The sequence below is a fragment of the Panthera pardus genome, unplaced genomic scaffold (assembly GCF_024362965.1).
Source record: "Panthera pardus isolate Hobbes unplaced genomic scaffold, ASM2436296v1 HiC_scaffold_13, whole genome shotgun sequence".
Lineage (NCBI taxonomy): Eukaryota > Metazoa > Chordata > Mammalia > Carnivora > Felidae > Panthera > Panthera pardus.
This window is the reverse complement of record NW_026526688.1, coordinates 46,661,432-46,687,429: the sequence shown is the minus strand read 5'-3', so window position 1 is coordinate 46,687,429 and position 25,998 is coordinate 46,661,432. Positions and strand designations below refer to the sequence as shown.

The 25,998-nt window shown below is 42.7% G+C and overlaps 1 protein-coding gene across 12 annotated transcripts in view; it reads left to right on the top strand.

Moving 5' to 3' along the window:
* Positions 1-25,998, top strand: part of UNC5D (unc-5 netrin receptor D) — a 574,975-nt gene that overhangs the window by 509,265 nt on the left and 39,712 nt on the right. For all 12 annotated transcript variants that reach the window (XM_019440815.2, XM_019440818.2, XM_019440819.2 and 9 more), the window contains 4 exons: positions 8,159-8,327; positions 9,985-10,212; positions 19,123-19,272; positions 25,527-25,691. In XM_019440815.2, coding sequence (XP_019296360.1) covers positions 8,159-8,327; positions 9,985-10,212; positions 19,123-19,272; positions 25,527-25,691 — 712 coding nt within the window. The remainder of the gene's footprint in view (positions 1-8,158; positions 8,328-9,984; positions 10,213-19,122; positions 19,273-25,526; positions 25,692-25,998) is intronic.

Here is a 25,998-nt window from a genome sequence, read left to right as displayed (position 1 = left end):
CTGTTGCAACCAGTGTACCTCAGTGCCCTGCTTTCCTAAGGCTCAGTCCCTACAAATACCCCTCCTAACTCTCATGCCAGTGTTTTACCTTAGAAATGCCAGGTTTGGGGGAATGTGTCCCGAGGAACATCTGTTCCTTCGACTGCCTGCCTCTGCACATAACCCTCAACCACCACCACTAACAGGAAGGGAGATTCTAGTCCCCTGCTCTATCTCAAGTGAGGTATGACTTTGGCCATGTCACTCCACCCCATGTTATGCCCTGTGTTTCCTCATCTGCACAATGATGGTATGGGGGCTGACAACTTGTAGGTCCTTTCCCAGCCTCAAATAAAATGATCCTAGAAATAGGACTCAGGGTTTGGTCCAGAGGAGTCTGGTTCCCCCATTCAAAATGTAAATGAACTGGGGCACCTGGGTGGCTCAGTTGGTTAAGTGTCTGACTTCACCTCAGGTCATGATCTCATGGTTTGTGAGTTCGAGCCCCGCGTCGGGCTCTGTGCTGACAGCTCAGAGCCTGGAGCCTGCTTTGGATTCTGTGCCTCCTTCTCTCTCTGCCCCTCCCCCATTCATGCTCTGTCTCTCTCAATAATAAACATTAAAAATGTTTTTTTAATAGTAAGTGTAAATGAACAGAAAAGTAGGTATAAAAACTATCCTAGCCGTGTGCTGCATAGACCCACACACCCCTGTTGCCTGTCACTGTAAAGTGTCTCAATGAGCTGTCATTCCACTTCTCCTGGTAGACAAGCTGAACACAAGCCCAACACTGCATGAAAGATGAGGCTTAAATTGTATCTAGGAACTGGTGGTTTACAGGTGATTTGTGATTCCTTTAGTATATTAATTGGTAAACACCTATGCACGTGTGGGTAAACTAGAGCCATTTAACGTATGCAAACACTTTAATCTCCCAGTGTGGTTTTGCTCACATCGCAGCAAACTCAGATACGCACTCTGGTGCCAATTGTAATTCCCCACCTACCCCATCCCCCCTCATGCCATCTCCCCTCCTGTGATCCTATTTCAGATAATGCTGTGTGGGTGACCCAGATCTTTAAACCCTTACCTGGTTGAGCCTTATGCTTCTATCCTCAGTGAACTGTGCTTGTCGCTTGTTGTAATCCACTGTTCTGACTGCTCCTTTCCCCACCCCAACTAATGGAATATAATGACTTGATGAGCTATAGCATTATTTCCATTTATTTATTTATTTTAATGTTTATTTTTGAGAGAGACAGAGACAGAATGCGAGTGGGTTAGGGGCAGAGAGAAAGACACACAGAAGCAGAAGCAGGCTCTGAGCTGTCAGCACAGAGCCCGACGTAGGGCTTGAACCCATGAGCTGTGAGATCATGACCTGAGCCGAAGTCAGACGCTCAACCGACTGAGCCACCCAGGCACCCCGATAACATTATTTTCAGTCACTGCTAATCAACCCTCCCAACCCGACATCCTTGCTTATCAATCCACACGCTGTTTAGAGACAGGAGAGGTAGGACAGTCCCCGTGTGGTTGTCTTTTCCAACACCATAGCATCATCCAAGGCCTAAAGATTGAGTATTTAACCTTGACCAGCCTCCAACTTGCATTTCAGAAACCTTCCCTCTCTATATTTGACAGCTGCCAAGCCCCCACTGTGTGAGGTGTAGCTCTGGCTATTTTCTCAAGATCTACACAACTTTTCTCAAACGTTCATGCCAGGGCTACCTTGCATGTGAGGAAGAAAGGAAAAAGCGTTGGTTCCTGGGCCCTGTCCCAGAAATATGGAATTGAACTCTTAATTGCTGGTGTCCACAAGTATAATTTTAAATAGCTTCCCAAAGATTTATGGACCACTTTATAGTTTCAGGACCATTTAAACACCTTCAAGAAATCTACTGTGATAAAGAGAATATTTTGCTTAACTTCTCTCTTTTTCCCCTGTTCTGCTCCTCACCCCCTATTCTCCCTTTCCAAAAGTCTTTTCTTAAATGGCAGTTATGGAACAAAAATCCTCAGGTGACCTGGCTGGGGTTGAGTGATGAGCCACACTGGCTTTCAGGGGCCCATTTCCGTAGGAGGTTCTATGATGTCATTTTCCTGGGGCTCATCTGAAAGGTCTGGTCAGAGCTGGAGAATGAGACAGGTGTCTAATTCAAAACAGCAGAAATAAGAAACCCAAACCCTGTGATTTTCATCCACAGCAATGTTAACATTCAGGTCAATATAGGAGGATTTTAATGAAAAGAGAGAAAGAGAATAATAGTTAACAGTGTGTACCTTCTTGGGTAGGAAACTTAGGAAGCTGGAGCTCCCTTGTTTTCTGAGCTCTAATTTTAAGACTAAGTACAGCTTCCATCTATCTGCCCTTTATGTCTATTCCATTAAAATATGATTTAATTATGTATCGACCCAGGGTCTGGCATAGTAAAACTATCATTACTCTCCTGCCTGCATTCCTGAGTGATACTCTGGGTAAAGGTGATCAAACCTACATTAATCTATAATATAGACCATAAGGAGGAAAGGTGGGAACCGTAATTACCAAGCACAGCATGGCAGACAACAACAACAATGAAAATCTCATCTCGAAATCTGGAGCTGGTTGTTTCCCTTGAAGAGAGTGACGCATTCCCAGCCCAGAATCGGGTCAAGTAACGTTGAGAGCAAAAGCAAAATGTGCGCAGATCCACCTCCAGACCTGCAGTGGTTAGCAGCTGCCACCTCGGAGCCGACCTTGTTCAGCGCGACCTTCGTGGCCAGTGGTGTGCAGGTGGGTGCTGCCGAATGACAGTCACTGCGTGGCTGGCTGGTGTGGCCAGCGTGGCCAAGCTTGGACCAGCTTTGCACTGCCAGCAGCAGCACCCCTCACCCTCCAGCACACGTTTATGCAGAAGTCAGTGACCCCGCTGATTTCATTATAAGAAGTCTAGAAAAATTTTCCCTGGGCCCCTATCTCCATTCATTCATTCATTCAAAAAAAAAACAAAAAAAAAACCTATTTTTGACACAACTTCAAACTTAAAGAAAGGTTGCAAGAATAATACCACTTCCAGCCATCCCATACCCATATTCACCAGTGTTGACATCTTACCAGTTGGCTGTATTCTCTCTTCTCTCCATATGTGTACTTGTGTGCATATATGCACAAAATACATATCTACAAACACACAAGTATACATATGTATTCTTGTAACCGTTATGAACAAGATGTCCTTTGATCCCTGGGTACTTGATTGTATATATCCGAAAAAGGAATTATCTTACATAACCGCAGCACAATTTTCAAAATCAGGAAGTTAACAGTGAGACAATTCTATGATCTATCCCATCAACCTTACTCAGATTTCGCCTGTTATCTGAATAACGTCCTTTATATCTACCGTCATATGCCTTTTAGTCTCCTGTAATGTGGAGCAGTTCCTAAGTCTGTCTCTATTTTATGACATGGTCAGTTTTAATTTAAGAGTGCAGATCAGTTCTTTTGCACAATGTCCCTCAATTGGGGCTTGTCTGATTCATAGTTTCCTGTAGCTAGACTCTGATTATATGTTATTGGCAGGAATGTTACAGACGGATGCTACGTTCTTTTCACTGTGTCATATCGGGAGTGATATTCTCTGTCCGTCCATCCCATCGCTGCCAATGTTGACTTTGATAACTTTGGGTAGGTGCTGTCCATCAAGGTTTTGCGCCGTAAAGTAGTATTTTACCCTTTGTGATTAGTAAGTACTAATAAGTACTCAGTACTAAGTACGTACTTACTAGGTAAGTACTAAGTGGGAAGATACTTTCAAACCCTATGAAGAGTTCTTTATTACTTTCCAAGTGTTCACCAAGTAGATTAACATCCATTCATAATTCTTGACTGAATCAAGTATTAATGTGGTTGGTTACCAAATGACTTCCAACATTTATTAGCTGGCTTTCTGTTGCATAGGACAGTTTTCCCTCATTCATTCATATCCATAGATCTCATGAGTTACGTTATTCAATGGGTTACAATCCTATACTACCATTATTTACTTTAATACTCAAAATGTTCCAATTTGGGGCCAGTAGGAACCACTTCAAGCTGGCTCCTCCATTCTTCTCAAGAAATATTTCTGAGTGCTTACAAGTGGCATTATAGACAATGATGAAAGGGAAAAAAAAATCCTTGGCCTCATAGAGCTTACATTCTTGTTTGCGGGAGACAAAAATAAATAAATATGCAAACGGTATATTGCACTAGAGGACAGTAAGTGTTGTGGAGACAAGTGAAGACCAGCTTTGGTGTTGGGAAAGGTCAGGGAATGCCTCGCTAGAAGGCATCATTTGAACAAAGACCTGAAGGGCATGAGGGAGCTGGTGATGTGGCTGGAGGAAAATTTCCAGACAGCACCCAGCTCTCCAGAACAGCAGAACAGCTGTGATTCCTGGAGGTGGGAACACGGTGGCATTTTCAGTGGGATCCTGCTGGTTGCCGGTTGAGGACTGACTGTGGGAGGTAAGGGTGGATGCATTGCCAATGTGCCTTAAATTCCCTTAAATAGCGCACATCTCTAAGGCCGCGAAATTTTTGTTAAAGCGTATCTCGTTATAATGACAATTTATTGACTTACTTAGCCATCTTCAAAAGCACAGTGCCTGTGAAAATAAGACTCTTAAGGAGGAAGGAAAGGTGGGCATTCAGGGTTGGAGAAGCAGAAAATCTCCACCCGCTGAGCACATATTAGGTGATTTTTAGTTTTATTTATTTATTTTTTTAACTCTCATCAATCTTAGAGTCCATGTTATTTTGCACATAAGGGAAGTGAGGCTCAGAAAGACCTGGCTTTCTCTTCTGCCACGAGGGATGTGGTCTCCAGCACAATGCTGTGAAGAGCACAGGGAGGACACAAGTGGGACCTTAGCATGTTCTTTTATTCACTTTTCTAATGTTCTCTGCAACAACTCTTCTCATGGTTTCCCTTTCTGGAACTGAAAAAAAGTCGCAATGTGAGTCTTTCTGTCTTACCAGATTACCGGGCAAAATGCTCTTGTGGCCATTGGAAGCACCCTTTCCTGCCATGAGTCTTTGTGGTTGGGGGCATCATCTCTGCAAAGCTGGCAGAGTTTTCCCCAGAACCCTCAGCTGCACTGTGTAAGCAGAAATTTGAATTCAACAGCCTTGTTTCCATACACTTGCCCAACAAGCCACCTGGCTACACAGTACTAGCTCTTAAATTATTGATCTTTTTATATCCGTAAGTGTTCATAAATATGCATGGCATATGGTAGGCTGGATGGATGGATGGATGCGTGGGTAGGCGGGTGGATGGATGGATGCATGGGTGGGTGGATGTGTGGGTGGGTGGATGGATATGTGTGTGGGTGGGTGGATATGTGGGCGGATGGATGGATGGGTGGGTCAAACACAAGGAAAAAGACAAGTAGCAAAAGTCGAACAGAACCAGACTTTCCCATGTGCACTAGAGTGTGTGATGCACCATGGTGATTCATATGATGGCTTTGAAGTCACTGCTGTTATTCACAGTTATCATTAGCTCACAGCAATTTTAGAAACCTGTGTTGCCTTTTTTTTTTTTTTTTTTTTTTTTTGCTTAGCAAGAGCATGGACACTTTCTTGTCATAGGTACTATGGGAAAGCTGAAATGCCATCCATACTGTCCTTATGAATCTTTATTTTGCTCAGACCCAGTTAAAGGCTTCTCTCCCCAGACTTCTGTCCTCAAATGTCCTAAGTCTGTATCCATGACTATACTTGGACTCCATCCGCCCCCCCCCCCCACCATCTTTACTTGGGATGTCACAAGAGCCAGCAATTGGACCAGAAATCTGCTAGTGGTTACAGGGAAGGGAAGTGCATCTGGTCACAGAGGGCAGGAGCCCACGTGGAGTCAGAAATTTCAGGTGTATTTTGCAGCTCCATCACTTTGAAGACTTCTCTGTGACTTTATGCTGTTAACACCTGCCTCCACAGGTGTGTGAAGAGCTTTAATTAATATTGGTAAATCTCCCTGATTGCCATAGGTAGAAGATGGCAGAAAGGGATAAATGATTATTAATCTTGGGGAAGAAAAACGGTGAGATTTAAGTTTTGCTCCTTCCCCAGAGACCTACACCCACAGACACTGTTTTCATGGTAGGAGGATTAGATATAAATCTTGATTTACTTCCTTTGCACTTGTGGAAATGCCCAGTGCCTGTTTAATGCAAAGCTCCCGTTCCCTGCTCTGCCGAAGACTCGCCGTGCTCTGCCTCTGATTCCTAATGCTGTTTAAGTTGTTACGGAGAGGAGCCTTGCTATTCACGAGTGTGAGAGTTCATCTAATTAGCTGATTTCAGTTCATTTGGCATTAAATAATTCCCCAAATTCCCATATGTTTGAACAATATGTTCAACAAGGGGGATGATTCTCTGAAAGCAATTAAATCGTTCTTTTAGGAGAGCTTGTCATCGGTCACTCATAAGCATCCCTGCCTTTCCTGCCTGTGATGAACGCAAACAGCAATTACACGGAAAGCGCTTAACCTTCTCTAATGGCCGCTGGCAGGCATCCACATGCAGGCTGCTGCTTCTGGCGGCTTGTAGCTCGCGCTGGAATTTTACATTCCCCCCCCTCCCCGAACCTCAAGTATATTGTTCTAGGCTGTTCAGAGAGCGTTTGTTCTTGCTAATACACTACTTTCCAACCCCGCCCGCCTTGCTTGCCTGCTCTGCTTAAAGGTGCATGCAGACATATTTTCAGTGCACCTGTAGCCCTGGTCGTACGGGAGGAACTGTCCACTTTGGACTACGGTTGCCTAGGTGGAAGACTGAATGTTTTAAGTCTGTCTTCAGGGCTTCCTGGAGAAGGAAGGGGATAGTGTATTCACATTCAGGGCTGTTTTAGATAGAAGATGCTCCCACCCACTTATTCACCTGGACTTCTTTTGCAGAGCATATTAGGAATCGTAAGCTATAGGATGGCCATTCCTATCTTGAGAGAGAACAAGCAGTGTCAACTAAAGCATTTCAGAAATTAATAACATGTTAGATATACTCCCAGAAAAACTGTGTGTTTATACAAGACCATGGAAAAGGGGGTATCTTTTAGTGCTAAATTCCATCTTCTATCTTGCTCAAGGGGTTGCTTTCTTAATGAGGGATGACATATTTAAATGCCCTTCCTAAGTCGGGTAAGAGAAAACTTCAGTAATAAATAACACCAATCCTAGCTCTCATGTAGCATTGTCCATCTGAGAGTCTTAAATTGCTTTGTTGTCTATATTCTGTAACACTGTATTCTTACAAGTGAAAAATACAGCCCTCTCCCCAGGGGAAAAAAAAAAGTCAGCTTGTTCAAAAACACATAAGCAGTTGGGGGAAGAATGAGCAGACTTTGGGGTTCTTCGCATCATTTGAGGGCAGAGATTAAAACCAAAAGACAGGAAAATGAAAGAAACATTCAATGAGGTGATATCATTTCCCTTTAGTTAAATTTCCCTTTCTTTTGTTTCATGACTATTCCCAGTCAATAATTCACAGTCCAGAGAAATGTGAACACTAGGTTTAGATGGAATGACTTTGACTTTAGAACTAAAATAGGAAAGAATTGAAAGATATACATTTATGTATTTGGTGGCGCACATTTATAACTGTCTCCTGCGCGATCACTATATAACCTGTGTGTTTATGCATCGGCAGAAAACAAAGGTTTTCGAAAGCAGAAGTGACACACTCAATCTGGGCATATTTGACGCATTGCTTTGTTCCCTAATAAGTTGTTTTACTAGCATTAAAAAATATTTGTAGATTGTGTTGTTGGGAGAAAGGGATCAGTCGTTCCTATAAAGCCCTCAGCTTCGGTTGTTGACAACATCATCAACAAGAATAAGAATTCAGCAGCCGGTGTGTGGCATACCAACCAGGTGTTTGCTGTATTCTATTCTGCCTATATTTCTGAAGAAGCACTTCTCATTTCGTCACAACCTAGATTTGAAACCTAAGCTAAACTCGGTCCATGTGCTTGAGTGGTTCAGAATAAATGGCTGTTGCCCAGACCAGCCATGTGCATGTAAGGTGCCGTCCAGGAGAGAATCCTGGGAAACAGTTTTGCTCAACCTGAAGAAAACCCCAGTCTGTAACTAACTTCTCATTGAAACGTACCCCCTTCTTTACATGCTTCTTGAATCCTTTCCCAACCATCAAGCCTCCAGTCGGATGGATCTGAGGTGCTCCTGAGTCCTGAAGTCACCTGTGGCCCCCCAGACATGACTGTCACCACACCCTTTGCATTGACCATACCACACTGTGCGGACGTCAGTTCTGAGCACTGGAACATCCATTTAAAGAAGAGGACGCAGCAGGGCAAGTGGGAGGTGAGACCCTATTCTTCCTTTATAAAAAATGGGATTTGGTTTTCACCTATGGAATAGATTTAACCTTATGTTCTCTTAACACGAGTCTGCTGTGAAATCTGTAAGCATTTTCTTGTTTTTTCAAAGGGTTGATGGTGTGTGTTTTACAACATCCTCAAGGTACTGGCTAGTGTTTTTCCATGATAATGGAAAAGAGGAGGAAGGGAGGATCTGGGGCTTTTCTGTTTGGTTTTAGAATACATCACTCGTATGTATTTACTCACACAGGCATGTTACCTTTATGTGCCCATCCTTGGTCCATAAAACCGTTACTCCTGTCCTTCCTCCCAGACCATGTCCCTGTCTGAATTGACTTTCCCTGTCATCTCTGTGGAGACAGAGAGGAGGCTCAGGGCACAGAGGTGGTGTTCATAAAAGAAACTTCTGTCTGACTTTACCATCATAGGGATTATAACATGTTGAAATGTTCAGCAACACAGTAGTTGGCTAACTGTATTTTGATGCATTAATGAATGCACCGAAAATTATTGAGCGTCTGTCTCCCTGTGGATATGAGTACATTTGAAAGAGATACAGCACAAGGAGAGAACAGAAGAGAGGGGCAATAAAACGAGAAAGCATGTGAGGAAGGTAACAACAAGAGACGGATACAACAGAGATTGCAGTGGAATTGCTATTTTTATGTGAAACCTCTGATTTATTTGATAGGGATTCCTTTTCTGTCTGTCTGAAGTCAGTTTGCATGAAAGCAGGTGAATTATCTTGCTGGAACACAGTGACCTGCTCCTGCTAGCCTTGGGATCTTACCTCCCAGGAGGTGCTCCCAGCAAAAGGAGTAAAAGGAAAATCTTGTTTCTTTAGGAGAAGAAAATTCCCATTTGCTGCAAATGGATTACATTTACCCTGCCCAGCTATCTCTGAACTGGCCTGTACTCTTTGCTGAAAATGCATTCTGCTATTTATTCGGTCCTGGTACAACCAGGGGCACATTTCCCAGGCATGATAGCCTATGGGCTATTTATTCCATGGGCTTCATAAAGGGGCCGATTTTGCTCTTTTTTCCATTATGTTTTGCTTTGCCTTGATTTTTACCATTTCAGTTTTTCTGTTGAGCACTTCCTCACAAGCTTTTCATCCAGATGGTGTTATATTTATGCTCTCCCCAACCAGTCACACACACCAAAGTTCTTATCAAGGACGGGGAAGTATTCTAGCCCATTTTATTGAAACCGTTTATTTAATGGTCCCTCATGAATGAATCCGGTAGAAAGAGGATAAAATATTTGAGAGAAAAGAAGTATTACCTTCACGATATTGGAAGATATCTTCAGAAATAGACCTTTTTCAAAACAAAGTTTGCTTTCGACTGTTACAGATTTTCATAAATTGGGCACTGAACAAATCACTGAAAAAAGGAGAACTTTGGAAATGAAGTTTGTTGTAACCTATAGAATTTCAATTAACTTAATATAACTCTCTCGTAAGTTCCCTACATGAGCAGTTACAATGTATTTTGATAGAAAAAAGAGCATTCAACGTCAAGAAAAACAGGACAGTAAAAATATTCTGAAAAAAATCATGTATGTCCATGCAAAGTCATTGTTAAATCACATATTCTTTCCAAGCTGAGAGAATTTAAAACACCTTTTCCCAACAGGAAGTGATGTCAGTGGAGGATGAGTCCACATCCTGTTACTGCCTTTTGGACCCCTTTGCATGTCATGTGCTCCTGGACAGCTTTGGGACCTACGCCCTCACCGGAGAACCAATCACAGACTGTGCCGTGAAGCAACTCAAGGTGGCGGTTTTTGGCTGCATGTCCTGTAACTCTTTGGATTACAACTTGAGAGTCTACTGTGTGGACAATACCCCTTGGGCATTTCAGGTCAGCCTTTTCTCTAGAATTCTTTTTTTTTTTTTTTTTTTTTTTAATGTCTATTCATTTTTGAGACAGAGAGAAAGAGACAGAGCATGAGCGGGGAAGGGGCAGAGAGAGAGGGAGACACAGAATCCGAAGCAGGCTCCAGGCTCTGGGCTGTCAGCACAGAGCCCGATGTGGGGCTCGAACTCAGGAACTGAGAGATCATGACTCGAGCAGAAGTCAGACGCTCAACCGACTGAGTCACCCAGGCACCCCTAGAATTCTCCTTTTGGTGTCATGAAAGCCTGAGGTCTCCCAAAGATCGGTATCAATAGAGAATTCTGTTGCTGAGGGTCTGCAAAATGAAGCCACCTCACTGGCTTGGTGGGGATACCCATCTTGAAGCAAGAGTTGTGTTACTATACGTCTAACAATGCTGATTTCCAAGGACATGAGGTAGCTGGCACTCAAGAAGAGACAAGGGTTAAATAAACACATATAGAGAATATTGTGTGCTGAATGATAAACTGACTACAGGAGTAATCAGAATTCAGAAAACAGAGACTCCAGGGTACGTGGGTGGCTCAGTCTGTTAAGCGTCTGACTTGGGCTCAGGTCATGATCTCATGGTGTGCGAATTTGTGCCCTGCATTGGGTTCTGTGCTGACAGCTCAGGGCCTGGAGTCTGCTTCTGATCCTGTGTCTCCTTCTCCCTCTGCCCCTCCCTGACTCGTGCTCCCACTCTCTCTCCATCTCAAAAATAAATAAATATTTTTAAAAAAAGAACAGAAAAGAAAACAGAGACCCAATTGCAATAGAGATATTGGAGAACAGTCTCTGCGAGCCCTTAGTCAACCTTCATGAATGGGTGTGACTTAGTAGCAAAAGAGAAAGGGCCACCATGTCAAGAAAGTAGAATGGCATGAGCCCCAGGAACAGTAAGAGTTACTTGATGTGCAGAAGGCAGTGAGAAAATCGCTTAAACCACCTAAAAGTTGTAGTTAGGGAACAACAATTATAAATCATACCTATCAGCAGGCAGTCATGTTATATCCTGGATACACAATCTATTAATAATTAGGGCTACTAGGGCAGAGATAGTTCAAGGTTCCTTTCCATTTTGGGTACTTTCAATCACATAAAATTCATTTTAAATTAGCTACTCGCGAAGAGTGCGAGGTTATTAATAGCAAGGATAATGCAGGAGTGCCTATGTAAGCTTTGCCCATATATAAATAGCCTAGCTCTCCTGACACACCTCATCCCAGATCCCTGCTATTCCAGTCCTGGATCATTAAGTCCATTATGCAGAGCATTTCCTCAGTAACTAGCTTTTAAGACACTGAACTGGAAAACTCATGTTTACCAATAGAAGAGCTACAACGACCTGAATCCTGAGCATAAGCCAGTAAAGGTGACGCAGTGCCACCTGTGTTCCTGAACCTTCCCTGACTATCTCTTAAGTAGCACAGGGCATTTTTGAAAGGCACACTTAGGGGCACCTGGGTGGCTTAGTCAGTTAGCGTCTGACTTCAGCCCAGGTCATGATCTTGCATTTTGTGAGTTCAAGCCCTACATCAGGATCTGTGCTGACAGCTCAGAGCCTGGAGCCTGCTTCTGATTCTGTGTCTCCCTTTCTCTCTGCCCCTCCCCTGCTTGTGCGCTCTCGCTTGCTCGCTCTCTCTCTCAAAAATAAACATTAAAAAAATTTGTTTTAAAAAGGCACACTTAATATATGGCTGCATAAAAGAGCCTTTTATCAGAGGGGTGCCATTTTTTAGAGGAAAGAACTTCAGTGTAAGTAGTTAAATCTCATCGTATGATAGCTATTTGATAATCTTCATCTTCTCTTGCCACCCCTAATAAGAACATTTTTCGAAAATAAAATACTTAACAGATGTTTGGCAATCAAAAACAAAGAGTGAGGGGCTCCTGGGTGGCTCCGTTGGTTAAGTATCCGACACTTGGTTTCAGCTCAGGTCATGATCTCCCAGTTCATCAGTTCGAGCTTCGCACTTGGGTCTGTGCTGATAGCTTGGAACCTGCTCAGGATTCTCTCTTTCCTTCTCTCTCTGCTCCTCCCTTTCTCTTTCTCTCTCTCTCTCTCTCTCTCTCTCTCTCTCTCTCTCTCTCAAAATAAATAAATACATAAAGAAACATTGACAATTAAAAAGAAAAAAAAGAATATGGGGCACCTGGATGGCTCAGTCAGTTAAGCATCCAACTCTTGATTTCACCTCAGTTCATGATCTCATGGTTCGTGAGATTGAGCCCCATGTCAGGCTTGGAGCTGGGAGTGGAGCCTGCTTGAGATTCTCCCTCTTTCTGCCCCTCCCCTGCTCACACCCTCTCCATCAAAACACAAAACAAAACAAAGAATGAACTGAGACCCTTGCTACCACTGAATAGTTGTAAAATGCATCATGACCCAAGTTTGATGTTTAGTAATTCAGCTGGATTTTGAAGGCTGAGTAAACTAAAGGGAACATGGGGTGCCTTGGAGCATTTCCAGCCCCCAGGCTCATAGGGGTAACCTACTGCCAACCAGTGTGCCCGTGAGGACCCATTCATCACATTGGCCTTGGAAGTCAGCCCTCATAACCAGTTTGGTCTCGCTTTGAATAATGCTCATGTATATTATATACCAGTGAGTTAGACATTTGCCTAAAGAAAAAAACTAAGTGACTTTCAGATCGTCTATTTTCATTCCTGGTGACTGCTACCAGATTCTACAACAGCTCAACTGTTCACAGATGACTGTGAACTTCAGTGGAAGTCATGAAAATGAGGCCCTAAACACAGCTTTTCAAACCACTATCCTTTCCTATGGGTAATATACAACTTCTTCATCAGTGCTGGGGAAAATGGCGTTCTGCGTCTAAATTGAATCCAAATATCTTTATGTCATCACTTAGGGATACTTTTTAAAGCACGTTAATTTTGCTTTAGAGAGATGTTTTCCAGTAGAAATTCTTTTGACCCCATTTGTCATCATCTATTTACCTCCAGTGATTCTCTTTCCTATTATGTCAAATAAAGCTGATTTTAAAATTGGCTTTGGTTGTACTTGTTATTGACAGGATGTATGTGACAGCTGTCATGAGCAGCAAAGGCCATGCTTTCCCCTGGGGTTGTGAGAGAGTGTCAGCCTTGGTTGAATAACTCTTCTGGCCCACAGAAAGATTAAAACGTAACTTGTAGCTTTTTGGAACACAGTCATTTACTCTGCAGCCTTAGTGTCTGGGTTTTCTGTTTCAGAAAGCATCTGGCTTTCTGGATTCTTCCCTTACCAGGTAAACATGTTCAAGACCTTCTACACAGGTTCATTTAAAGTACCTTAATATCCCAGATCATCTGTGTCACATTTTTCATGGCATCATCTGTGGCATTTAATTGGAGGAGAAAATTCTATAGTTACTAACCCATTAAAACCATTCCATTTTAGGAAAGCCTTAGCAACAGTTTACTTTTTGAACCTCTAGCAGACTTCACACATTGATATTAGTTCCCCCAACTTATGTGGTGAGAGCTGAATATACTAGATACAGTGATGATTCATGGTCTGTAACTCTGATGGAACCCTGACTTCTTAATCAAAAGTAATGTCATTTTTCCAGAAGCAATTCTGCCACAATTGCCTATTCTGGAATTAGCCTCCGTTATCACTGTGATAAAAATGTTTTGTTGTGATTTGGAAATAGATACAAGCTTGGTCGCGATCGTTGCTATATTTATTTCAGTGCATCTTCCGTATCTCAAAGAAAGAACACCTATGGGCCCAACTAGGACTGTCCTCCTCACCAAGAAAGAAGCCTGGTTGAAGATCATGGGGACATCTTTCATTCATAGCTCACTGGGAAGTTACGTCCAATAAAATACTGAAAATTTCCCCCCTCACTGGAACCCTTGGAAGGAAGACAGTTTCCAGACCCAAGTATTCTGTCCTCTTAGAACCAAGCAAGGGTCTGGCAACGTTATGGTCCCACCAAACAGTATTCCTTCAGAAGATTTTAGTACTCAGACATGTTGTCCCTTTCCAGACATGCCCTTGTCCCCTATACCTCCTGCAGGCCTGCTATGCTGGCTTCTCCTTTGCTCCTGGGCTATATCATCTGAACAATAGTACCAGTTTCTCTGAATGTGAAAAACAAAATACCTCATACAACTCAGTGAGGCATAATTTAGTTTCAGGTTTTTGAAGATCTGTTTTGATAAATACATTTACAGCTATCTCTAGGAAATTAAATCGTCTCAGATATGCTTCTGTTGTGTTGTGTTTTGTTTTGTTTTAATAAAAATCTGCCCTAAGGTGAGAGGAGAGTAAGAGAACAAGCAATGACTTCTGTCCTTCCTGCCACAATGTTTCTGTGATGATTAGAGCTGCCATTTTATATGTGTGTGTTTGACATCGCCCCCTTTCAAACCAAGGGTTGAGGAATGATGGCATATTTACGAAGCAGCAACATTTTACGACCTAGGTTTTTGTTATCGTGCTTTATCTCTTTCCCTCTCCCTCACCACACACGTATGCACACACAGCTCAAACAAACCTTGACACAGGGAAAGCAAGGAATTAAGCACTTGCCCCATCTTAGACAGAAAAAAGGAAAAACGACTCGTTTTCTTCTCCACTGCTCCCAGCTCTCCTATTCAGTACCTCTCGGTACTCATTACTTACTTGGCATTAATGTGGATTTAGAATCTAATTTCAAAGGATTTCCTCCAGATGTAGTTCTTGTGTTTATCAATAATGCAACCTTGGGAAATATTGTTCATGTAAAGCATTTAAAGGAAAACACCACAGCGACACAATTTCTGTGTGTGTGTGTGTGTTTGTGTGCACATGCTTAAGTTCAAACAGTTTTGTCTCATAAATATGTAAATTCAGCCTGCCTGTTTTAGTATCCCTGAAGCACACCTGAATATTGCTGCCTGTCTCATTAAATCAACATAAAGAGCTCACTGAGGCACAAAGCCCAGGTTTCTCCTGGCCACAACTCCGGGAACTGGATAACTAACAGCCCCCAGTGTGAAATGAGGAGGCAGACAGACTAGAACCAGCACCAACCCTCGCCTTTGGGTACACTTTATAGACAAAAAACTGGCCAGAACCTATTTTCGAGTTTAATTAATGCAGATATTAATTTAACAATAGAACCAGAGATTTACCATAAGGTCCTTGCCATATAGGAACCAGAGAGAAAAAAATCAAATGAGGATCACGCCTCACACTCAGGGTAATATATCCACTGAATGAATGACTCACAACCCGCTCAGCAGAACTGTTTGTATCACTGATTCTCTAACTTATCTGGGCATCAGAATCATCTTTAAAAATACAGAGGTCAAGGCCCAGCCCCGAGGGGACTGCAATAGGTTGTGGGCAAAACTGGGAACTCTGTGCTAAGTATAATTTATTATATTTGGGGAGTGTTTTAAAACGTTTACTCAGGAGTTTATTTCTTTAACTCTGAAGCCAGTTGTGCCTTAAAAAATAGATAAATATGATGATTAGTTCATTATTGGGCTTCTTCGTCTTAATAACTGCTTGTTTTGTTACAGAAGAACTATAATTGCTTATTATTCTCTGCAAAATCGTGAGACCCCATTAGTTGTAGGTAGTTGGTTCAATGGGTGGAGAGGAAAGCAAGCTAAAAACAGCAAAAATAAATCATGGTTGTATTTAAATTAGGGGCCCTAAAGCAGAAATTTTTAAAAGGTACCATTTTCCTCTGTGATAATTATAAGTAGACATCTATTAAATTTCTAATGTTCTCCATTCTGCATTTCAAGGAATGCTTAGACAGTATATGTAACAGTAGTGCAAATACAGACGAATTTATGTTATCTTTATATATATCTTGCACCATTGAAAAATTATCTATGGGGGCCCCTGGGTGGCTCAGTCGGTTAAGCAGCTGACTTCAGCTCAGGTCATGATCTCACCGTTGGTGAGTTCGAGCCCTATGTTAGGCTGTGTGTTGACAGCTCAGAGCCTGGAGCCTGCTTCCGATTCTGTGTCTCCCTCTCTCTCTGTCCCTTCCCTGCTCATGCTCTCTGTCTCCCCCTCAAAAATAAATAAACTCTCTCAAAAATAAATAAACATTAGAAAAATTATTTATGGGATAGAGTTCATAATAGTCTGACCTTCACATGACTCTAAAAAAAAAAATTGAGCATAGCATAGAAAAAGACAGGGAAATGTAGAAGAAATACTGGACCATAGTCAGGTTGCCCTGTTTTAGTCTTAGCTCTGTCACTAACCCTATAGCTTTAGGAAGATGGCTGTCTTTGGGACTGGGAGTGGGCTCCATATTTTCATCTGTACATAAGGTACGTGGTGATTTAAAACCGAAGTCCTCTTCTACTGTGATGAGGCTGTGTAGTTTCCAAATGTGAAAACAGCCTAGCTCTCCACTAAGGAATGTGTGACCTTGCACAAGGCCCTTCATCTTCTGACCTCAGTTTACTTCTCTGTACATGCAGGCAAGTTAGATTTTTAAAGGAAAGGGGTATTAGAGATCCTAGTCAAATATACTTTGAGGAGTCCACACTGTTGTTACTCTGTGGCTTTAATGTGGTTTTAATAAGCACACTTCTTATTCGTGATTGTTTCTAACCTCACGCCAGAATTTGCAGAAAAGAGGTTAATATACGGTCACATGCTGACTATTTTGCTTGGCCATGAATAAGCCCAGCTAAGGAGTAGAAGCCTAAAGAAAATAAGTAACTTGCCCAAGATCACATGGAAAATTGATTGGAATCGTGTGCCTCCACATTCAGTTTATAAGATTCATACTCCTCACAGTGTATGTAGTCTCAGAAGATTCTTATGCTCCTTAAAATCTGAATATCAATGATCAATGATCAATGATCAAAGCCCTTAGCACAGCAAGCGAGAATTCATGATTTGGTCACTGCCCTACATTTGCATCATCTTCAGCCACTCGCTGTCTACCCTAATCTATCCCATCTCTGTCTCATCTCCGTCCTTTTGGGCCTATCCTGCTCACTGCCCAGAGTGCACACCCCCTTCCTTTTTCTATAGCTTGCTCTGTATTTACTTCCAGGCTCAGCTTGAATATCACTTCTTCTGTTGATTTCCCAGTTCCTTTCCTGGCCTCTCCTCCCATTTGACAAGGCTATACCCTCTGCCTTACCTTAACCTCCAAGGCATCCCTGTATTTGTAAGAGTCAGATACTATATCATAATCCGATGCCTGCTATTCTGTCACTAGACTGTGAGCTGCCTGGTGGCAGACACAGTTTTCTTTCTATAAACTTAGAGCCCCCATCAAACATAGCTCTCCAGTGGACACTCATTAAATCTCAACAAGGAACCGGTGACCAGTATCTGTAAAAGGCCTCAAGTCAGCATTGGGAATGGATTCCCTCTCCTCCCCACCCTACCATGTTCCATCCACTTTTTATGACCCCCAACAGATGCCGGCCACCATGTTGTCCCGCCCAACTCCTAGACCCACAATGTTAGGAATTACCCAGCACTGCGCTGTTCAGCACAGTAACAACTAACCACATATGGATACTTAAATGTAACTTGATTTAAAGGACAAATTCAGTTCTCTACTCGCGGTAGCCGTATTTCAAGTGCTTAATAGCCACGTGGCCAGTGGCCACCACATTGAGCAGCACACACACAGAACACTGCCAACATCACGGACAGTTCAGCGCTGGCTTAAGAGCCCCCAAGAAACACCCCTCTCACTAAAATGAAGAACTGGAGACAATGACCTTGCAATTGAATCGTTTAGTCCTGAGAAAAAGATACTAGCAACCAATTAAGAGTTGCATATATGTGATGGATAAAAGCTGGACAGCTGCATCTTAGTAAGAAAGGTTTTTATTACTGTTATTCTGTACATAGGCAAGAGTCGGACAAGATAACCTCTGTAGCTGCTTTTACTCACTGATAATTGAAATGTAAGTTTTATTGTATTTATAAGCCTATTTGCCTGACTTCTCACAATCTCTTTTTAGAATCTGGGAAGATTATAGGACAGAATTAAAGGATCTCAGTTTTCTTATTTATGGTAACGCTGCAAGGGAATTATAAGTCAATTAATGGTGATTTTAAGAAATAGATTTAGGGAGATCTCTCTTATCTCCAGGAACACTAACAGCCTCACCCCAGTTGGGAGTTTAACCTTTTACAGAATTGATGTCTGTTATTTTATTTGGCTTGTCATCTCTCTAGTGATGATTCTAAGCACCACAGATTCAGGATGAATTAAATGGTTTGCTCAATGGAATGGAGGTGAATTGCGTTTGTGTTAAATGTAATTATAAAGAATTCTCAGCAAAAGATAATAGGAGTGTTTATCTTCAGGAACCAGGTTTCTTTTTTCTGAGCTAAACCGAACTTGGTAAACAACTTACTTTCTCTTGGCCTTTTGGCCCAACTTTTATTAACATTATTATAAATACAAACGATACACACACCCTGTAACATTTGTTCTGAACTGAAGAATAAGCGTTACATAATGCCTGTGTTCGTAACCAACACATGACAGGGCAGAGGGGGCACTGCTCCTACTGTCGGTGTGAAATGTGAACCCATCCCTTGATTATGGTCCTGGCAAATGAAATTCACACAGCCCTAGAAACCCCACAGTATAACTGTTTGCTAGCGGTAGGGGAGGTCTTTGAGTTTTAAAGAAAGGCATGGCATGTTTAGAAGCCTAAGCAATGCAAATAATGGAAAGCAACCATTTCTTCCTGCCCAGATCCTTCTTAGCAGCTTTTCATCCTTAGTCCTGACCTTGCAAGGCTAGAGGGGTATACAAGAAGTGTGTGTCTTTCATGCTGTCTATTTCTGGGAGACACCTGGGAGTGAGCATGCCTACCTATGGAAAGAAATGTGGCAGAAATTGGTTACTTCACTGTTGTGCCTCTTTTCTCTTCTCTGCCCTATAGGAAGTGGTTTCAGATGAAAGGCATCAAGGTGGACAGCTTCTGGAAGAACCAAAGTTGCTGCATTTCAAAGGGAATACCTTTAGTCTTCAGATCTCTGTCCTTGACATCCCCCCATTCCTCTGGAGGATTAAACCCTTCACTGCATGCCAGGTACTGGCCAGATGGGCTGCTAACAGAAATGGCTCTGCTTTAACCCACAAGCATGTCACAAACCCTGGCGAGGGTACTCCTAACTAACCTCCTCCTTTAAAAGTATGGGTTTAACCTCAAAACTGTCACAGAAATGCAGCAGTTTGGACTACACACAGGGAATTAATCATATTGTCATAAGTTCACGGGTTTCTAACGGGGGACGGGGGAGGTACATGATGCCACGTAATGGAAATTTTCTCCCACTTAAGGGAGGTTGGTTTATGAAAACCAGTTCATTACGAGACATTGTTTTCATCCTGGTCAGCAGTGAACGATCTGGAGGTCGATGCTTTTAAGGGTGACAGTTTTGAGATGTAGGGAGCCCGGGCTTGCCAGGTAGGAACAAGAGATTTTGTCCTGAATATATGAAGTGCTTGCTGTCATGTATTTTGGGCAAGGTGGGAAGAAGAAATTACGAACTGAGAGGCTAAGAAAGAATGCCTCTTAGAATCCCTTTACAAACATATAAAGATATTTCTATATTATTGTTCACATATGTCCGTATCAGAGAATTTTTAAATGTTGCAAAATGGCTTAGAGTCTTCTCAGATGACTTTTAGGGAATTTGAGTAATTGCTTAGCATAGAAAGATCTCTTATCCATGTGGGACCCTGCCACCGATTTCTCTAGAAATTCCTAGTGATGGGTACCATCAGCAGCAGCAGCTGGCTGGTCGACAAGAGTTGCTTAAGCCAAAGTCATCTGTGCTTCAGGTGACAGGACATGTCCTTAGCTTTGGAAAAGCTTCTGGTGGGCTCATATTGATCTGGAATCACAGGAGGCTTTCACACATCTTTGTTGTGTCCGTCAACATAGCCTGCAGAGCCCTGGAGGGTTTTAACCTTTCCATCCATGCAGCATTCATAAAAAAAAAAAAAAAAAAAAAAAAAAAAAAAAAAGAAAGAAAGAAAGAAAGAAAGAAAAAGAAAGAAAGGAGAAACTTGCACCAGGTAAACCAGCTTGTCAGAATGGGAACGAGGCCAATCACGGAGAGAAAAACCTTGGCTGAGCCACGAGCGTTAGAAAAGAGTTGAACCACCAACATTCTCGCCTTCGAAAATTCACCGTTTTCAAATTGGACAAGGTTGTATTTTCCTGTTTACTTCACAGGCTTCTCGTTACCTGGAGGATTGCCCCTCTGTGTACTCTTTCAGGACATTCAGGGCAATTAGAGCATCTCTTGTGGCTCCAAACAACTTTTTTGGGGCACGTTCCCTACGGCAATAGGTTTTCTGTGAATAAATGTATTGTTTATGATGTTCTGAGACCTAGGTGTTTTCTGTATCTGGGAAAGCAGTATTCAAAGTTTCCAGTCCAAACTGAACTTTAGGGCACTGTTACAAATCCTGATAGTCCTGTAAATTCCTCTGTACTAATCTTTGTAGGCTTAAAGGCAGCATTCCACTGGATCTAATGCAAGTGGCTCAGTCCAAAGTAACTATCAAGTTTAATGTTTAGAGATAAAAAAATCAGATGAAAGAACCATCATCTTGCACGAGCACTTAAACAATAATTCCAACACCAGGGATGCCACGGGGAGCCCAGGGCAGGAAAGGCATGGGGGTGCTAAGAGCCTGTGGACCTCAGAGGATACAACAGGGCCAGCCAAAGCCAAAGGGCATTGGCTCACAAGGAAACCCAACACGCTTTATTGCCAGGATGGGTTGGATTGCCCGGACGTTGGGAACTTGGATAAATATTTGCCTTCTGTAATTGACCATAATTTGCAAGAGTCTTGGAAGGCTGAGAAATAATTTAATTTTCTCTGCACCAGGAGGTTTGCCACTGAGTTTTCATTTCCACTCCATTTTACTTACCCACAAATGGCTTTCTGCTCCATTCCTTTTTTTTCTCCCCCCTCACCACCTCAGCCTCCAGTTTTCTTGCCCCTGCCATCATCACTGAAATCCCCTTGCTTATGTGAATACATATTGTGCTGGTCTTAACGGCCATGCTGTGTTTGCTCCAGGCATCAGATGCCAGCACTTTGGGGAGGGTGTGTGTTCATCCTGCTTGAACCTCATGTAGAACATGATGTGTACTGACAAACTTGGCATGGATGATAGAGAATGGCTTTTCATTAGGGCTTAGTGGATGGGAACTAACCAAGAGCTATTAGGGAGGCAGAAAATCTCACTCTTCCTGACATCACTTATAGGCTTCTCCTTCAAATGGTAAATCTCCCTGTCATCTTCTGCCATCTTCCAACTCAGCACGCAGAAGATCACTGGGCTTCCTCTCCCCCTTTCTCTAACTTCAAGCCAGGAATCTGAGAAGCGACATATTCCAATTGGTACCCAACGCCTACTCTCATAAGAAACCTTACTTTCTTCTTCTCAGAAAGGTAGAGTTTACCAAGAATTTTCAGGCCTGGGAGATATGCACTGCCTAGAATATTTGCCCTATCGGACATCAATCAACTGCATGAGAAATGTTTTTAGAACAGTGTGAATTGAGGTTGGATCCAGAGCTGTGTGAGGAGACCCTGTGTATAGGCAGACCAACTAGCTTTGAAATCTTGTTGGGTTAGATTCTGGAGGATTACAGTTAACGAAATACTGTACTACAACCCTTATTGCCCATGGGGCCAGCTGTGCTGGGTGGGCTCCAGGAAGGCTACATGAGTTCTTAGGAGAGCTGGTTACAGCAGCACCCGTTGACTTTGATCCAAAGGAAAGATTCTAGTCTTCCCCCTGCAAAAATACCAGTATCCCTTCTCTTCTTCTCAGGTTTTTAAGACTTGATCCCAGTGAGAGATATGCTATTGTCCCCTCCACAGATTTAGCAGACCTTGTCTAGGAGGTCAATAACTCTGATCTCAATCGGTTAGCAGGACCTAGGTGCTACTTAATCACACATTCCGCTATTTCTTGCTGACTGTAGGGTACAGAAGCTGCAATAAACAGTATACAATATTATTTTTTTTAATCCTACAAAACACAAAGTCAGGCTTTCACCTCCCTAGGATAAAAGCAGCTGTCTCTTCAGCATGCTTTGTGTCTTGGGCAACCCAGTGTCTGTCTCCTGCTAGGATGTGATTTACATTCTCTCCATCTGCTAGGAACCTAATTATAATGGGAATCAAAATGAAAACATTTCCGGAATTCTTTAAACACCCATAACTTTGCTACACTTGGTCCTCCCATATTACTTGCGACAGCATTCCTCTTAGCTCAGTGAGCATCTTGATAGTTTTTTTTTTTTTTAATAAATAAATAAAAGCAAAGATGATTGCCCTGAAAACACACTAATTTCAGTACTTCTAATTCCATTACCTTGAAATGTTCTGTCGAGCACTATCGGCAGTGGCTACTCGAGCCAACAATTAAAAAAATATATATTATTTTTGATACAGTCTTAAAATCAGGTTTTTAAAATGTTTTCACTGTGTGCAGTGGAACGTAAAGAGAAAAGAGAGGATTTTGTGTGTGTGCTGATTCTCATGTCTCTCTGCGAGGAAAGATGATCTCTACAAGTGGGCATTATTGTATTACCTTTCTTGCAATGTTTACTGGAGAAAATATAAGAAATGTAGCAAATGATACCAGAGAGGACACTTTTCAGTAATAAATGGTCAGTGCCGTTGTTGTTGTTTAGGAAGGTAAGCATTATCAAGTGTTCAAATCCACTGCAGAAAATGCAGGGGTAGGGGGGAGGCAGTTTAAGAGCAGGACCTTGAATTCAGCTCTGTCTGGCCCTGAAGCCCAACAACTTTTACTATGCTGTAACTACTCAAATTTCAGTTAAAAAACCAAAAACCTTCTTAGTGTTCTTAATTAGGCAAAAGCACCTATTAACCACTGAGCCCCGTGTTATAGTTACTTTCATGAAAGGGGACGGTGCAAAGTAACTCTATAAAAAGTGTACTGGTTTGAAGCAGAGTCCATCTGAGGGCTATTAAAATGAAATGGGACCGTAGATAATGGACGCCCTTGAGACTGTTTAATATGGCGGGCATCAGGGGGCCATACAGGGCCCCCATGCAAAGGATTCTTGTAATGAAAGCAGAATTCCCAGGCGATCTGGTAACGCTAGTGTCCCCCACTCGTGATTAGAGGTAAAAAAGATACTGCAATGCTATTTCCTGAAGAACGCCAATCCGCTGCTTCCTGTTTCCCTCTACGGTCAAGCCCTAACCCCCTCATTAGCTCAGTATGGTAGAGATTGAAGGCAGGAGACTGGGGAGTGGGTCACTACAGTTAGCTCTAATGAGGAGAGATGAGGATCCTTAATGGGGATAGGAAAATTGGAGAAGGACAATGACAGTGAACGGTGATAGTCAGTTTTGAAGATAGTAAAGGCCAAATAAAATGATTTGTAGTGACGAAGAGTATAATGTCGGTGATGGATAATAATGAGATAAATTCCAGACACGTAGCTCTTGCGAGTTCTCCACAGAGAGGTGGCAGTGGGCATCTGTGAGCACACAGGACCATGAAGAGTTCAGGAAGCAGACACAGAAGTATGGGAGGCTGAGATACGAAGTAAGGGTTGCCCACAGTTTACAAAATGGAAGAAGCCTTAGGAGGAGAAGCATGAAAAGAGTTGGGTTGGACAAGAAGAAGAAATGGTAGAACTTGTAAACACATATCATTATTTCTTTTATCTGGTGTGGGATTTGGTGCAGGTGAAAAGTCACTTTCACATGTTGTTGGGAAAATGACTTCCTCCAAAGATTGCCGGGGGGCCTCCCCAACTGGACCTTCTCTCAGTCCTTGTCTCTGCTTCTTGAGACAAAACCCCACTGCCTCTCCCTTGGCTCAGGATGAAGAACAAAGGAAACAAAGCCACAAAGCCCTTATGCTTCTTGCCGGGATGTGTGGTAGGGGTTAGTGCGCGACTTTCTTCTCTCAGACTGCCCCAAGCGAGCGCTCTGCTCTTCGAGTGGGCAAAAATCAAAGCCCGCCCCTCCTTGCTGGTTCCCCCAGGGAGCATCCCAAATCCAGATCCGTGAGACTTCCAGCAGAGAAAATTAGGAACCAGTGTGCACATCAGAGCTCACAAAAAACGAAGTGACTCCCAGTTCCTCAAAGTGAGCAAATTGAATTTTAATCATGGCCCCTGGTCTTATAATCCGTGATGGCTTCATCACCAGTCACACTAAAGAGTATCAAACGTCCAAACTTGAGACATCTTTTGCCACCCGTCAGTGTCAATATTGGAAGAAATTATATTAATAGCAGCAGGTAAAAAGCACATTCATGAGATGAGAAAAAGAAAAAAGATGGAGATGAACGTTATCAGAGGCTGGGCCCCTGTACTCATTGCCAAGAATCTCAGCTTGATTTGAGTAGGAAGGAGAGACCTTTTAGATGAAAGAATATCAACGACTGACCTCTGCTTCGCATTATTGTAAAGCCACGTGCCTGAGCAGCACTGGCTAGCACTGGCAAGTAAGGTGTCGGGGGGAAAGGGTGGTGTATGTAGATTTTATTATGTTCCCCCTCATTTAGTAAAAATTGCTTTTGCCACACTCAATTATCTGTAGGTCCCATGACAGTAGAGAATGAACCTCGTTTCTTACCGTTTATCTTCTACAACGTCTGGTCATTAGCGGGCACTATACACATAATTGTTGGCAGTTGAATTGTGTGAATGAGGAGTTGCCAAACAAGATTGCTGTGGGCAGCCCAGTGTGTTTGTGTCTCTCTCTGGGATGTGTGTCTGTGTGTATGTGATTGGCATTGGGTGAAATTCTTTTGCTGGTTACATTAGCAGTATTGTGGCCTGTTTATACAGTTGTATGAGTTTGTGGTGTTGGGGTAAGTTCTGATTGGTGTGTTCTTTAGAATAATGTTCATTAAGGTGAAAAGCTATCATCCTACTCCACGCTTAGGGAGAAGGACGGACCACTGGAGTCTTCTAAAGAATGTTTTTTTTTCTTTTTTTTTTTTTAGTGGAAAAACATGAGGATTAATTTTTGATAGTATTCTCATTGTGTGTGTCACCAAATGAAATCTGAGTGCTTGCGCTGTGGTTTTGGAATTCAAATGTTATCAATTGGAATTGACATTAATTACTTTTTGTGCTGCTTGGCATATGCTGGAACATTATTTCTACAACAATTCCACCAAAGTCGCTTAGGCAATTATCTCTGCTGCAATCACTGTCATCATCCTCATAATTATCGCTCTTAAGTCTCTCCTATTCGCCAGCCATCTCGGCCGGGCTCTGCTCGCCACACGCCTGTTCTTCCCCCCCTTTCCCCGCAGGAGGTACCGTTCTCCCGCGTGTGGTGCAGTAACCAACAGCCCCTGCACTGTGCCTTCTCCCTGGAGCGCTACACACCCACCACCACCCAGCTGTCCTGCAAAATCTGCATCCGGCAGCTCAAAGGCCATGAACAGATCCTCCAAGTGCAGACATCGATCCTAGAGGTGAGTCTTCGGTCTGCAGGACCACTTGACTCCATTTCTAAAGGACAGTAAGATTAATGCGCCTGTTTCAATCGTGCTACACAGGTTGTAAAAGAGCTTCCAAATGCACTCGCTCTTAATCCTCATCACCGACCAGGGCAAATAAACTTTTTCTCAGGCTCAGGAGTGAGCTGAGCTCCCCGATGGGCGAAACAACTCAACGCGTCAGAGCTTCGGCTCTGTGGAGACCCTTTTGGGGAAAGAACTGGTACAGGGCTTTTTATACACAAAACCACAAACAATCTAATCATCCACTGCGGGCTTGGAC